Here is a 16,245-nt window from a genome sequence, read left to right as displayed (position 1 = left end):
ATGTCCATGAATGACTGAAAAATTGTGCTGAACACTGGAATTTGACACAACATTGTAAAATGATTATAAACCTATAAAAAATGTTAAAAAAAAAAAAGCTTGCAGCAATGCAGGAAGCATTTATTCAGGAAAATCAGATGAATCCCAATAAAACAACAAACTATATGGCATTATAATTTGCCTTATTCCCATCCCCTCTCCTCCAGCTGTGGTAGCTATGAAGACCAACAGGCCATAATCAGGGTGGAAAACAGCATCAAGGAAGCCATCAGAGAGGACAGAAAATGAGTGGAGTGACTTCAAAGCCTCATTCCCAGAGAACTGTCATTATTTGACCTGTCTGATGGTTCTCTAAAATATCCCACTTGCAAAGATGTCTGTGTTTGTCCTGACTGGAGCTCAGTGAGTACAAAAAGGCTTTTCCTCAGGCGAATCTGTCAAAAACAATTAAAGGAAATTATTTAACCTTGTGGCTACCTGAGCCAATGGAAAACAGCTGGGGCAAACAACAGGCTAGCAAAAAAGCCTAAAAAGGAAAGCTGGGCAGCAGATGTCCGTAAGAGCTCCAACATATTCCTAGGAGTCTAGAAGGCCATGCACATGCATAAGGTTGTGCCCATGTCCAGGGCTACGTGCACGTTCAGGAAAGAACTGAAAAAGCTTTAACTTCTCACCTCAGGCTGATTTAGGCTCTGTAGAAGCAGGAATTGAAAGCCAAAGTAAAACTGACAACTGCATGGCTGAGTGTTCAAGGCATGCCTCAACATTTACACAGAGCTCTTTAGCAAAGACTGGGGTACTAACTTGTTCCAGATATTTAAGAAAGTCACTGTCCACTCATTAGCTGACCACTGTGCAAACCAAGCAGAGACTTCAGTGGCCATAAACAACAAAAAACATAGTTTTTATAGAATTAGTTCAGGAGTCACTAAACAAACAATAATGGCAAACAGCAACAAAGAACAAATCTTGAGGAGAGGGAAAGAATGTTATTTCCAGAGCTGCCACATTATATTTTCAACAAAAAACTGTGAGACATGCAATGAAACAAGAAAGTATGGTCCCTATACAGGAAATTAAGTTTTAGAAGTCTTTAAAAAACCAATCCATTCTTTTTAATAGCTGCTTAGTATCCTATGGTATGGACACTTGGGTTTCTTCCCATCTTTTGCTATTACAAATGATACTATAATGCACACATGTCATCTCATACATTTTCAAATATATCAGCTGGATAATTTCCTACAAGTGGAACTTCTGAGGCAAAGGCTATGTGAAATTTTACTTTTGATAGATATTGCCAAATTCCTGTTAAAAGTTTATATCATTCGACATTCCACCAGCAATATATGAGAGATCAAACACAGTGTTACAATTGCTTCTTACCTTTACCAATCTAATAGGTGAAAAAATGGCATTTCAGTGCAGTTTTAATCTGCTTTACTCTTATTATAAGTGAGCCCGAATATCTTTTCATATGTTTAAAGAGGTACTGTTCTGGCTTTTCTGTGAACTGCCACTTCATATCCTTTGCCAGCTTTCTTTTGGGTTGCTGGCTCTTACTGATTTACAACAGTTCTTCATATATTAAGAAAATTAACCTCTACTTATGACATGAATTACAATTATTTTACTTGCCTTTTGACTTTACTTATGGTGTTTTTTCTCCCAAGAAGTTTTTATGTACCTGAATTTATCAATCTTGGCTTTTATGGGTTTTGTATGGTATTTAAAAAGACTCTTTCAACTCTAATATTATTTTTTAAATCATAGATTAGATGTCATCATCAGAAAAAGCTGAGAAGAGGCTACATGGAAGTTCTCTGTACTATTTTTGCAACTTCTTTGTGAGTTTAAAACTATTTCCACAATGGACTGATGTATGATAAAACAAGTACAGTACAATGTTAATTGTAGAATCTAGGCCGTGTGTATAAATGTCCAACTATACAACTGACTTTTCTGATGTCTGAAATTTTTATAGTAATATAGTGAGAAAAAGCTCCAAATATTTCTCCTAGTAATTTTATAGTATCATTTTTTATATTCAAGTTTTTGTTTGAGTTGGAACTTATTTTGGTACAGAGTTAAATTTTTTTGGTTTGTTTTCATTGCTTAAGTTATACAAATAAAACCTGATTTGCTGGGTTGGACAAAATTACCATTTTAAACCAATATGCCTTTCACCTGGCTTTATGACTTCATTTATAAAATTTAAGTCTTTAATTTGTCTGGAATTTATTCTTTTACATGCTACTAGGTAGAAATCATAGTATATTTTAAAATTTGGTTTTCTTTTGTTCATTCAAACCCAATCCTTGTTTTTTGGTTCTTAATAGAGGTATGACAATTATCTTTTACATTCCATGCTTGATAGCCACCATTAAGTTACATCTTATCCTTCCATTTTCCAGTTTCCTTAATTTTCATTTTATGTCTTATTTTATCAACATTTAATTATCTTTGGAACTCTTTTCTGATTCCTCACCAAGTTTTTCTTGGAAATCACACAAGAATTCCTACTTACAATAAGTTCCAAAACACCATCCCCTTCATCGGCATTTTCTATCACAGTAGCTCCAAATCCAAGCTCTCGGATGAACTCAGCTATCATTGGGGGTTCTATAACAGCAGGGTTATATCTTACTTCTGCCTTGCCAGCCATCAGAGCCACAAGCACAGAATGTATTCCTAGAAACATTGATAAGAAAAAAAAAATTCAGATAACATTCTTCATAAAAAGAGTAATCTTATAACAGTTTTAGTAGTTTTTTTAATCGTGAAAGGATTAAAGTGAATCTGAAGAAATTTATTAACTTTTTAAAAAATTTTGTTTGTGTTTATTATTTGTTTTGAGGGGGAGGTAAATAGGTTTATTTATTTATTTAATGGAGGCACTGGGGACTGAACCAAAGAGAGAACAGCAGAATAAATTGGATGAACTCAGCTCTCAGCTTCAACAATTATCAATAATACTGGGCTGATCTTGTTTCATATGTATTCCTAACTACTCACTCCCTGCCCGTGAAGCAAATCCCAGACATCAGATCATTTCATATGCAAATATTTAAATACATATCTCTAAACAATATTTAAATCATATCTCTAAACAATAAAGACTCTTCCCTTTTAACAAATAACTATAATACCATTCTCAAACCTAAAATAATTCCTCAATATCATCAAATATCCAGGCAGTATTCACATTTCCACAACTGTCTTACAACTCCTTATTTAACACTGTTTGTTTGAACTGGGATCTAAATAAGGCCCCTGAATTGCAATCGGTTGAGACCTTATCGTGAGAATATAAAGTATTTTTACAAACTCAGAAGACAGAGACCTAGAGAAAGGAACTCGTACACTTAGAAAATCACTGCACTTGTAGCAAAGAATCTAAGAATGTACCAACATATACATTATAATATTATCAAATAATAGTCATTCTCTCTCAAGTTTTACTGTCTGGCACACACTAATCTGAGATGCTCTTATTCCTAGAAAAAAAATGTGCCACACAACTTAACAAAGGAGTTCATTTTATAAACTGCTGTTCTCTGGTGTAAGCATTTTGTTAATAACATCCTACTTCTCTGTGCCAGCTATTAATTACTGTCATTGCCAAGAAGAAAATAAATTCTGGATAGCAGGAATGACAGTTCTTTCTAGGAATCTGTGGCTGTTGGTGGCTATCAGATAGGGAATAGGGATCAAAAGTCCACAGGTCAGCTCTGGGGTTTGATAAAAAAATCACAAATATTTATTTAATAATAGTTTTTAATAAGAAAACAAAGTATCTAATATAATCTAAGTTTTCTATATAAGTGGCTACACTCTGGACTTTGTGGGTACCAAATGATTTGGAGGATCGGATCATGAGAAAGTGTCAGTAATAAGTGTCAGGAGGGTATAGAGAAAGTAGAAAAATCTTTCTGCTTCAGTTGAATGTAATCTATAGCAAAAGAGAAATACAAAGAAAATCTGTTTTTTCAAGTTTTAAAAATACTTTTCATATTTATATAAATTATGGATAATTTTTAAATTCTTACTGTAAACTATAATTAGAAGTTTTTCTATTCATTTTTAGAAATGTAACAGACAAAACTGAGGGAAGACCAGTGCCACTTAGTTTTTAAAAAAAGTGAATGTAGTGAGTGACCCCACATAGGCCAATGGTATTTCTAACCAGATTAAGAGGTGGTAAAGGGGTAGTATAAAGTAATTGGAAGAATCAGCTTAACGGATTAAAAAAAAAGATCTGTAATTGGCATAGGCATTCTCTCATGAGAAAGGCTATTTCTGAATTGCCCAAAAATAGTTTGTTCTAAAACTAAAAAAGAACCTTGCAAACTCCTTTTTGCCTTCATTTGCTTGCAACCTCCCTCCTGTTCTTTTTTATTCACTTATTAAGTATAAGCTTTAGCCTTGACTGCATTCTAATTAAATATGCAGGAGGCTGAAATGAAGGATGCAGAAATGACAGAATGTGGACAAGATAATACTGAACTGAAGATGTTCTGTATAACATACATTTAGTTACAGTAATGTTCTGGCCTTTATATCTAAGGTGATTCTACTGGCCACAGGCCTGCATTATTACTCTATATACTTTGAGTTATTTCCCCAATAGTGGGGATAAGCTTATACTAATCATATTTATTTGGCCCTCGTGACTAACAGCATGTATCATTAATATACCTAGGGCTGGGGCTGCCTAAGTACCAACCCATGACTTCAGGCTTATTAAAAATAATCACATATCTCTATGGTTAACACATCTACTATACCATACTGTGAAGTCCATTAATGTGAGTGCAAAATTGTAAGCTAAAATATCTGAGTGTGACTGAATACATAACTATATGTATTATAGATTTTCTAAGATTTTGTAACCTCAGTTAAAACTTGTACACAACATTAAGTAAATTTTGAATAATTACCACAAACAAAAATCAGTGATCAAACTCTTGGAAGAGAAGAATATAATTCTAAACAAACTTGGTTTTGGTCTGGTGCTTGGTATGGGTATAGTAATATTGAAACTTATGGATTCTAGTTGTCAGTTTTACACATAGCTTTATCAGAAAATTTACATTTCTTAAAGTCCATTACAGCCAAGGTCCATAAAGAATAGTAATCTTATGTATTTCCTTCTGCCATTTGACTACAAATTTCACTGATATTAAAAAGTGACCATGAGGTAAACAAGACAGGAACTATAAGGGAACAAAACACTAACAAAAACTGGCTGTCAGGAAGTCAAGGTTGTCCTGCACATCACTGATAGTCTTTATGAAGCCTTAGCAAGAATCATAAACATGGTTACAAAATACATAAGAGGACAAAAAGGACAGAATCCTCACACCAGTACATGAAATAACAGGCTTTAAGAGTGTCTTACCTTCTTCTCGTCTTAAATTCCGTTCAATGTTTGCTACACAGGAAGCACAAGTCATACCAGTGACCTGTATGTAACACTTAGATGAAGTCTTTGCCTCCTCCTTGTCGTGAACTGGTGTCATCATTTTGGTATGAAATTCATTAGTTGCAGTCAAAAGTGGCATTTCTGATGAGGACTGAGCTATTACTACCAACGGCTCATTTGTATCTGGTAGACAGGGAAAGATTCTTTTCATTTGAGGTATTCTTCAGTTGCATCCTTGTCATTCATCACAATCCACACTTCCAGGCACTGTCAATCCACTCCTTTAAAACCAGCATGGACCTAGAGCCCTGAGCAATGTTACCTTTACACTTTCCAGGAAGTGACTTCCAATTTAAATACTGTCCCCTCAGTCAGTTCTCAGGGAAATCTGAACTAACTGAATATACGTTATATCAAGTTTTCCAGCCATTATTTCCACCCCAAATCCCAGGTAGACGGTAGTTTGTAACTACATAGCTCTTATCTTTATAATGAATTTTTATCATCATATTAACGATTTACATACTGGCATTAAAGCAATTCGTGATATAGTACATGGAATAAAAAGCAATTAACAAAACAGCATTGCAGTATAATGTCTTTTAAAAATTGTTAGAGTGTATATATGAGAAACGTATCAAAAAGCCTAGGAGGGTACATACCAAATCATTAATAGGGGCTACTTCTGGGGAATGGGGTTAAGGCAGGAATAGAAAAACAGACAGATGAACAAATTTCCTCTATAGGCACTTCTCTGTATGTTTGAATTTTTAACACTAATCTATAGTATTTTTAAAATTAAAATGTCTCTGTGGACAATGGAAGAAGAGGCAAGGAGTAAGTCAGCAGTAATCTTCATTTTTCACAAAGGAATATGAAGAGAATATCTCTGCAGAATGTTTATGGACTGTGGAACGGTGGAAAGCTTCTGCATCCCAGAAGCTCCCTGGCAGTCTCAGAAAATTTGCTATTTTGTTTTAGTTTATCCACTGCAGTATTAATCATCTCCCAAGAAGAGAGAAATTATTCCTTTTAGCACATCCACACACCTGCAAAATAGCTAAGGATTTTCTACTCTTCTGCAGAAATAAGGATGAAAAGAAGCAGAAATTTCTACTAACCTATCTAACTTGTAATTTATTCCCCTTGGGCAAAAAACTGGTTCAGGTTTATTTGGCTAGCCTACAGAGGAAACCCTGCACATAGGTGAGCTGGCTTTCAGAATGCTGAACAAAGGCATCTTTTAAAGGAACTTCAACAAAAGCCTCATTATTTCCCTAATGAATAATGATCTACACTTCTCAAATCAGTTACAATAATGGCTCAAATTTTAATGCACGTACAATCATTTGGGGGATCTTGTTAAAATGCAAATTCTGAGTCAGTACATTTAGGGTGGAGCCTGAGATTCTACTTTTCCAATAAGCTCCCAGGTAATGGCAGTACTGCCAGTCTGGGTATAGCAAAGGATACTTTGAATAGCAAAGGACTATATTCTCCCAGTTCCAAAATTAGTTTGTCTCTGGTCTTAAGTGAATCACTTTAAAAAAACTGTATTTATTCATTCAGATTACAAGAGCATTATTTAGAACAAAGAGGGCAAAATTTACTAAACAGTATCATTATCTTAACTCAAAAAGGAGGCTCCTTTGCCCAAAGAAAATAGCTTTGGCTTTGGAAAAAACCTTATTTTTATCTAAGCAGGAGCTTATCCATTCTCTCACAATTACTATCAAGACTTAATTTTGAATTTGGACAATGAAAAAAGTTTACACTACCAATTACTGTAAGTCTTGTTCCAGAGTAATTTAGTGATTTCAGGTAACAGAAGTAACCACAATGCCATCTGCAACTTTCTCACAATAGAAGTACAGTATTAAGTTAAGTCATAGAGGCAATCCCTTTTAGCTACATTGGCATGACTTTTCAACAAAAATTCACAAAATTGTGACGTTTATCCCAGCGAGTGTGGCAAAAAGAGCAAAAGCTTCCATCTTCCACAGAGGCGGTGAAGGTGTTAAAAAGCCACAATGAATTAAATGGCTAGTTTTCTTAAGTTAGCTTTTCTATACACTGTAGCAACACTATTTATGCTTAAATGAATTCAAAAGGAAGGCTGACTTCCCTGCACTTGAGGCAACAATCAGAAAAGAGTCCAAAAATTTCAAGAAAGGGTTTCCAATCTGATCCTCAAAACTGGTAGGTTCAGTGTCTAAAGTAATGTGAAGAATAAATACATAATCAGAAAATGGCTTAAGATAATTATAAATATCATGTCTGCAACTTACTCTCAAATGATTCAGAAAAAGATATATATGGGAAAAGATATATATGTGTGTAATGTGTGTTTGAATATATGTCTGTCTGTCGATAAAGAGAATGATAAAACAAATGTTGCAAAGTATTAACCACCAGGGAATCTGAAGGAAATTGGTAAACAGAAATTCTTTGTACTATTCTTGTAGCTTTTCTGTAAGCTTGAAATTAAAGATAAAAAGTTACAAAAAAGGAAAGGAATTTCATTGAGTATTTTGTTTGCTTTAATTGGTTAGTGAAGACTTAACTTCATACATCATATGTCTTTTTAAGAGAATGATGAGATTGAAGGTCAGGACAAAAAGCACCTCCCATTTTTCTCACTATCTCCTTTAACATTTATGGCCCACCTAGGACTAGTATTACATGAAAGTGAAATTCAGAGTAATAGACTGTGAAGCCTGGATCAGCACTAACACCGGCATTAAGAAAATGGGTAGCCACAATTCTGGGGGCATTGTAAAGTCTGATTGATTTCTAGCAGAAACACAGAATGCAGTCATTTGATATCAACCTTTTATCCCAATTATGGGTTATTGCAGTCACAACTCATCAATTATTTTATGGTCACATTCACCGTGCCAAGGTTTTTTACCTATTCATCATGGCCATTAATGTGTTTATGATAAGCCCTAACAGATGTGGGATACATATCCTGGTAATTATCTGCTGAATAATTGATTCCTGAGGCCCTTGACAATAGTAGGTTGAGGTAAAAGCTATTGTTAAAAGTTACTGAACATATCAACATTCATGGTTCTTGAGGACTAGGTAGATAATAGACATGGTGCCAGAGACTATCAAGTATTCTTGAATTCCACTTACTAGATTGATCAGAATTTCTCCTATTGTTTAAATGAGTCCATCTTTGAAGCCACCTAAGGTAACTGGAAAGTTGCTTTTGCTCTGTTCACATTGGTTACATAAAACCTCATAAATACTAGCTATTTTAATTATATTACTTAATATTATATTATTGTTAAATGAACAATGTTAATATAGATATAACTCAGAGATTTTAATCATAGAAATCAAAGCAGCAAAATATTTAGACCAGTGCTTCTCAAACTTTAATGTGCATCTGAATTACCTAGGGTGCTTATTAAAATTAAAATGTAGATTTTTATTTAATGCAACTGCAATGGGTCAGAGAATTTATATTTCTAACTAGCTCCCAAGTGATGCTGCTGTTGCTGATCTGTGAACCATACTTTCAGTTGCAAAAATAAAGACACAAGAGAATAGGACAAATTTCATTTGGGGGTCAGTCTGAAAGTTTGTGAGGTCCTTGCTTACAGTAATAACAGATACCAGATTTGACCATGAAAATATTTCAGTTTTATACCATATGTGGTGTGATTTGATATGATTCCTATATGTAGGAGGCATAAGAATATCACAGTATGGGGGGGAGGGTATAGCTCATTGGTAGAGTGTGTGCCTAGCATGCACGAGATCTTGGGTTAAATCCCCAGTACCTCCATTAATAAATAAATAAATAAACTTAATTCCCCCCAATAAAAGATTTTTAAAAAGAATATCGCAACATAAGTAACCTCTCTGACTGATACTGATGTAAAGTAAACTTGGTTATGTAGTGTCCATCATTGACACACAGTGCATTATGTATACCAAAGTATTTTAATTTAATAGAAACTCTGAGGAATAATTATGAATTAGTGAAATGCAAATTAATATAATTACAAATATTGTCACTTTTTGAAAAGTTTTTAAATTGTAAACAATAATAGATACAACTAAAATTTTGCTGAAATCAATTTTAGTAATTTTTTATGGCTACCTGATGGAAGTTTCACTTCTAATATTTTCAATTTAAATTTTTCTTCTGGTTTCATAATTATTTCCTTTTGCAATTATGGATTTTATATACTTTCTTCAGACTTTTAATACTGGAGGTTCTTTGACATTTTTGTATTCTGTACGAGTTTTCTAATAGGGAACTGTATATTTCTTTTTTAAAGCACAAGAACCTTAGTCTTTTGAGATTTTCTTTTATTAATGTGAGAATTCTAGGTGAGAATGTAAAATGGTGCAGCCATTTTGGAAAACAGTTTGGCAGTTCCTGAAAACATTAAACATATTCACCATATGACCTAGAAATTCCACTCCTAGACATATACCCAGGAGAAATGAAAACATATATTCATGCAAAAACTTGCAACAAATGCTCATAGCAGCATCATTTATGATAGTAGAGGAGTGGAAACAACCCAAATTTCCATCAGCTGACAGAGAAACAAAATAAGGTATACACATACAATGGAATACTATTCAGCAATAAAAAGAAATGAAGTACTGATACATGTCACAAACATGGATGAACATTTGTTACCTTGAAAACATTATGCTAAGTGAAAGAAGAGATACAAAAGGACAGATATTCTGACTCCACTTACATGGTGCTTAGAGCTGTCAAATTCATAAAGACAAAATACAAAGTAAATAACAGGGGCTGGGGGAAGGGAAGGGGAAATGGGGAATGACTGCCAGCCAGTATGGGGTTTCTTTGTGGCGGCTGATGAAAATGTTCTTAAATTATACAGTGGTAATGGCTGCAAAACTCTGTGAATATACTAACACCCACTGGACTGTGTACTTTAAAAGGGTGAATTTCATGGTATATGAACAACACCTTGACTTAAAGAAGTGAGAATTCCACAATTTCTACCATTTGTCATGAATATGAAAATTAAGAATGTTTATGTCTCTGGGTCCTCCTCCACTGACACTTATCTACCATAAAAATTTGAACATGTGTTTAATTTTTTTGTTTCTCAATTTTAGTGAGCTTGAAAAGAGAATATTGCTGTTCAATATCCTTCATTCTGATCAAAGACTGTAGTCTATGCCTAGTTCTACAGTCAGTTTAATTTAAATGGCTAAATTAAAAACTATGGTTAAAATTCTATTATTTTTTCTACCTTTTCTTTTTAAAATAATGTTTGCTTCTCCTGTTTTATATATGTATATGTATAAATACAAACAAACAAACATGCATACACAAAAAAACTTAAAATACATAGGAAAGCACAGTGAAAACTAATTTGTCATCTTATCTTACCACTCACAAGTAACTACTGTTAAAATTTGGTTCATGCCCTATCAGAAATTTTATTCACTCATATACATAAATAACACATACATGGTATAAATCCTTATATGTGTTTATAAAATTTTGATCATACTGAATATAGAGCTTTTTAGCTTTTTTTTTGTTCATTTAACAAAATATCTCAGACACTTTCCTGTGATCATTAAGTATCTTTAATATCATAATTTTTTATGGCTTCATAGCATTTCATCATATGGAGGTATCATTATTTATTTAATGTTTCTAGTTTTAAAATATTGTAAATAATTAAGCAAACATCCTTATGCATCTTTGTATACATTGCTGACTACCTCTATATGTCTTATTTCCAAAAAGTGGAACTGCAGTGCCTATTACTCATTTCTCATTGATAAAAGCCAAAGAATTAGCAAAGTGTAGATAAAAGAAAAAAGTGATAATTACCTGAAAAAGAGGCATCAAATCCCATGTCTTCTATTGCTTGTCTCAAGGTTTCTGGAGAGGTTAGTAAAGGATCATACTCAATAGTTCCATTGCCATTTGCAAGGGATACTCGTATGGATTTTACACCTGGCTTTTTTGATATCACACCCTCAATAGACTGCACGCAAGAATTACAAGTCATGCCATCAATGTTTATCACGGTTTCTTGAGTCAGAGGCTGGCTAACTACATTCAAAGGACTCTTCTGAAGAGATGAGCTGGAGGGAGAGTTTGGGATACTCTCAATTTCACTTATACTATTAACTCTATATTGCCCTGGTGATATGGCCTCTATTGCTTTTCTCAGAGTTTCTGGAGTGACTAAACTTGCATTGTACTTTACTATAGCAGATCTATTCTCTAAAGAAACTACTATGCTGTTTACATATTGGAGGGTAGATAACGCACTTTCAATATTTGACACACATGATTTACAATGCATGCCCTCTATGATGAAAATGACTGTTGAATTATTGGTATGTGAGGGACTCCTTTGCTGTGATCCTTCTGAGGATTTGACTGATGTGTTCTTTAGACGTTCAATATCAATAGCTCCCAATTTGAGGTACTTCGGCTGTTTTTTGATGAATGCTGGAAAGCCCACAGCTTCAATCTGTTTTTTTATTTCCTCTACTGTAATAAGATGAGGTTGATAAACAATAGTAGCTTCTTGGTTGTCCAGGGAAACTAGTTAACAGAAAGAAAAATAATTATTTAATTAAGTTATTCCTGGGCCAGCAGAAAACATGCTGTAGACAAAATCAATACCACCCATAATTATTTCTCTCTCATTGTTGTCATGATCCCTTCTTAAAATAATTCTGTTCTTTCCAGAAAATGTTATTGATACAGACTGGAAAAAAGTAAAAGATGTGCCCTCTATATCTGTGGCCTCCAAGTTTCTACATGTCTGAACAGAAACATATAAGAGGTAAAGTGGACACCAGGCATGCTAAGAACCCTGAACTCCATGAATCGCCACCCTTGCTGCCTTTTCTGCTAGCTCAAGATTTGTGTAAATTTTAATTATAATCATTAACTTTACTGACATTAATCCTAGTAATACGCTGTACCTCAGACTTCAGTGAAGCAGTAACCGTCTAGTCCCCCAGATTCAAAAGGCATGCTTAAGAAAAATGCAAAAGTGAAAAGGACAAAATAGAAAACTAAGGCTTACAATACAATCAAACAAACAATATCAGACATATTACCTTTAATTCGCTGAACACCTTGCAATTTCCCAACTTTTCCTTCAATGGTGCTAGTACACGAATGGCAGGTCATCCCTTCCACTTTCATCTTCAGCATGACTTCACCTGCCTGAGCCATACTGTAATCTTCGCAAGTTTCTGACTTCTTCTGAGTCCCAGTATCCAAACTGAGATCCGGAACTAGCTCTATTATCTGATTGGCATTCACTATAGAAGGGATTATTCTCACCACTGCAGTTCTCTGCTGAGGGGAAATTTTAATGTCTGTCACACCCTTGGTCTTGAGTAATGTGCTTTGGATATGGTCCCATGGAGGAGCCAGTGAAGCAGTAACAGTCAAAAACACGGTCTCAGTTAAAACAGGGAGAGGCTTAGGATTGTGGAGAATAGCATCAAAGCCCATGTCATCAATAGCTTCCTGTAGGGTCTTTGGAGTCTGTAGTTTAGAGTCATAAACAATAGTTGCATTTTTTTCTTCCAGTGAAACCTTTCAGAAGGAAATTTCAACAGTCAGTTTAATTAAATTACATGACATGGAACTTAAAAATAGCAATCAACACACCACATTCAAGAAGAATGAAACAAATAAGTCGAGTTTCTCTATTAGTTCTCATCCTTACTATTCTCTTTGGAAGGAAACACAAAAACATCTTGTGCACCTACAGGAATGTAAAGCTATAAGTAGGTGTATGTGACTCAGGTACTGATCAGACATTCGATGCATAGACTAACACACTCTAGAATTGCACAATACAGTACAAACTACTCTCTCCTACCATCTCCTTTCACAAATTACTCCAACACTTTACACTCTACCAGTTCAAAAGGTAATATGAGAAACAGGATCAACTATAGAAAACAAAAGGCGATATGAAGTTTAAACTTTTCAAATGTTCAATTAAGATTACTTTGTTGGCAAGAAAAGGTATAAACATGCTAGTTTATGAAGGCAGTACGATTTTGTAGCAAATATTCCTATATCCTTCCAAGTCACTATGGTCTAGTATTACTTTTGTTCAAAATAAGAACATCTCTACTGTTTTACCTGATTTGATTATTTAAAAAAAACAAAAAACAATGATTGTATTCTTAAAGCTCAGCAACTGTATATAATTTAACTACTACCAGGACATCTTACTATGCATGTCTTTGGTTAACACGTTACAAAGATTTATGATGTAGTCACACACACACACACAAACTGGGTTGGGAGTCAGAAGATTTGAGTTCCAGTTACTGATCAACTACACTCATTACTTCTACCATCTGAAAAATGAACAAATGTGCCCTATTATCTTCCAGGGTTGTTATAAAGGATCATATGAGTAAATAGACAGGAAAGTAGTTCTTTGCAGCAGCAAGTTATGTAAAAGTAAACACTGAACAACTAATATTTATCAAGCACATATTATATGTGCCAGGAACTGGGATTCTCTGGATACAAAAATGATCATGACGCAGTTCCAGTGAGCAATACTAGAACAGAGAAAAAACAGACACCTATTTATCCCTGGGAATATGTGTCAAAAAGGCTTCTTGAGGGTGATAATACCTGAATATTAAAGGAAAAACAGAATTCAGCAAGGATATATGAGGCAGAGAATTCCTGACAAATGAAAACACAAAAGTAGAGAAAGATGACAGGTTGGGGAATTAGGCAACTGCCTTATGGGGTTTCCTGTATGCCAATAATGATCTGTAATTTATCCTACAGGTAATACAGGGCCATGGAAAAGTTAAGCAGGGGAATGGTATGATTATATTTGCATCTTGGAGAAGAATCATTTTGGACGCACTGTGGAAGAGGGTGCTGGGGTAGAGTGGAGTGACACAGGAGGACAAGAGATTAGCTAGGAGTCTACTGCAATTGCAATAGTGGTACAATAGAAGGTCTGAATTAAGGCCTGATCACTGAGGATGAAGGGAAAGGGGGCAGTTCTGAGATAAATTTAGGAGGGTAAGACCTACTAAGGAGATTACAGAGAGCAAAGGAGATTACTAGGATGACTTACAGGTTTCTGGTTTGGGCCAGTGGGGAGATGGTAGTGCCATTAACTGATATCAGAGAGGGAAGAGAAAAACTGGAGGAAATTAAGAGGTTGGAGTGGAGGGAAAAGAAAGATGATGAATTTAGTTTTAGACTTGTTGATTTTGAGAGGCAGTAGGGTATTAATGTTCCAAAGGCACTTAAAATATGAGTATTGTTGTTGTTGTTATAGATTCCTAGTGAAAAGCTTTGTTCCATAAAATAAAAATAACTCCAAAATATAATTTAAAATAATTCAGAGTAGGAAATCTCACTTTAAATTGTCCACAGTAGTTATGTAGTTAAATCTTTCACTTATTTTAGTGAACTTCATATTTTTATTTCTTTCTTTAGCTTGGTAATCAATGGCTATGTATTTGGTAAAATCTTGAAATATGCTCATGGCATGGAAAGTTTCTAAGCCTCTGATAATTCTAGTTGGTCAGACTGCTCTTATTTATGGAAGAGATCACTAGCATAAATGATCCAACACAGAAGTGGGAAAATAATTTATATTTGTTTTGGAATACACTGTATAACATTTTCCCTGAATAAGTTGCAGAATAGCAAAACCACATATAGTTCACTTACATACTTTTGAAAGAGATTCAACATAAATACAGTCACTATAAAATGAAGACTTTTGTGTCTTTGTACCTTTAAAGAGAGTCTCTTTTAAACTTTAATCTCACTCCCCTAAGGTCAATGACTTTCTGATTTGGAAAATTACTTTAAAAAATTTAAACATTCAAACTAAAGGGGAAGATGGAGAGCAGACGAGGGATGGGGAAGGACTGACTATAAAGGGGCAGCACAAGGGAATTTTGGGGGGCTCTGCTGTTCTGGCTGTGGGGGTAGTTAATGAATCTATACATGTATTGAAATTCACCAAAGCTATTATTTTAAAAATTATCGTGAACTGTGATCCTAACATGCAAAGATAATCAGCATTTACATTTTTGAATATTTCTTTCAAGTCTGTCCCCTCCAGTGTGTGTTCTTGTGTGTGTACATAGTATGTGGTGTGTTTACTTTAGCTTATTTCACAAAATAGGATAACCTGCTTACATACCATTTTATTCTTTTTTACTTGAAATTATATTTGTAGCATTTAACCCTGTGAATTTTTTCAGCAGCATTGTTTTTAATAATAGCATAATAATCTATTTCAAAAAAAATTTCCCAAAGCTAAAAAAACCCCCAAAACAAACAAAAATAACTCATAGAACTATACCCCCAAAGAAGCCAATTTTAGTGTATAATTTTAAAAACAAAAAATTAAAAGATCAAAAATTCAGTTCCTTAATGCAAGCACATTTCAAGTGTTCGATGGCCAGAGTGGCTGTCATCCAGGACAGAATAGATACAGAACATTTCCTTCATTATAGACTGTTCCATTGGACAGCACTGCTCTAAATACTACAATACATTTTCTAATGAAGTGTCAAACTTCAAAAAAAAAAGGAAGGGGAATTTTTTCCCTTTAGATTTAAACACATTGTATCTGGTATCTCTTATGACCTAGTTTTAAGCTAATCCCCACCCTACCACCCTGCCGCCAAATTTCAATTTACTAACATACTCAACAAGAAATTGCTCTTAAAACTCTTTTTTACAGCAAAAAATCATTTTGTCACTAGATGGTTTGCTATACCTTCTACTGCTTTAACCTGGCTTCTATTTACAAGACATA

General features: G+C 34.3%; 1 protein-coding gene across 1 annotated transcript in view; it reads right to left on the bottom strand.

Annotated features, from left to right (window-relative positions):
- The window catches only part of ATP7A (ATPase copper transporting alpha), a 123,693-nt gene that overhangs the window by 38,573 nt on the left and 68,875 nt on the right, over positions 1 to 16,245 (bottom strand). Inside the window, exons 3-6 of the mRNA XM_032476119.1 lie at positions 12,527 to 13,013; positions 11,277 to 12,002; positions 5,402 to 5,608; positions 2,528 to 2,691 (exon numbers count right to left, since the gene is read on the bottom strand). Of these exons, the coding sequence (XP_032332010.1) occupies positions 2,528 to 2,691; positions 5,402 to 5,608; positions 11,277 to 12,002; positions 12,527 to 13,013 (1,584 nt within the window). The remainder of the gene's footprint in view (positions 1 to 2,527; positions 2,692 to 5,401; positions 5,609 to 11,276; positions 12,003 to 12,526; positions 13,014 to 16,245) is intronic.

The sequence above is a fragment of the Camelus ferus genome, chromosome X (assembly GCF_009834535.1).
Source record: "Camelus ferus isolate YT-003-E chromosome X, BCGSAC_Cfer_1.0, whole genome shotgun sequence".
Lineage (NCBI taxonomy): Eukaryota > Metazoa > Chordata > Mammalia > Artiodactyla > Camelidae > Camelus > Camelus ferus.
Note: the sequence above shows the minus strand (reverse complement) of the source record. Positions and strands in the feature narration are given on the sequence as shown.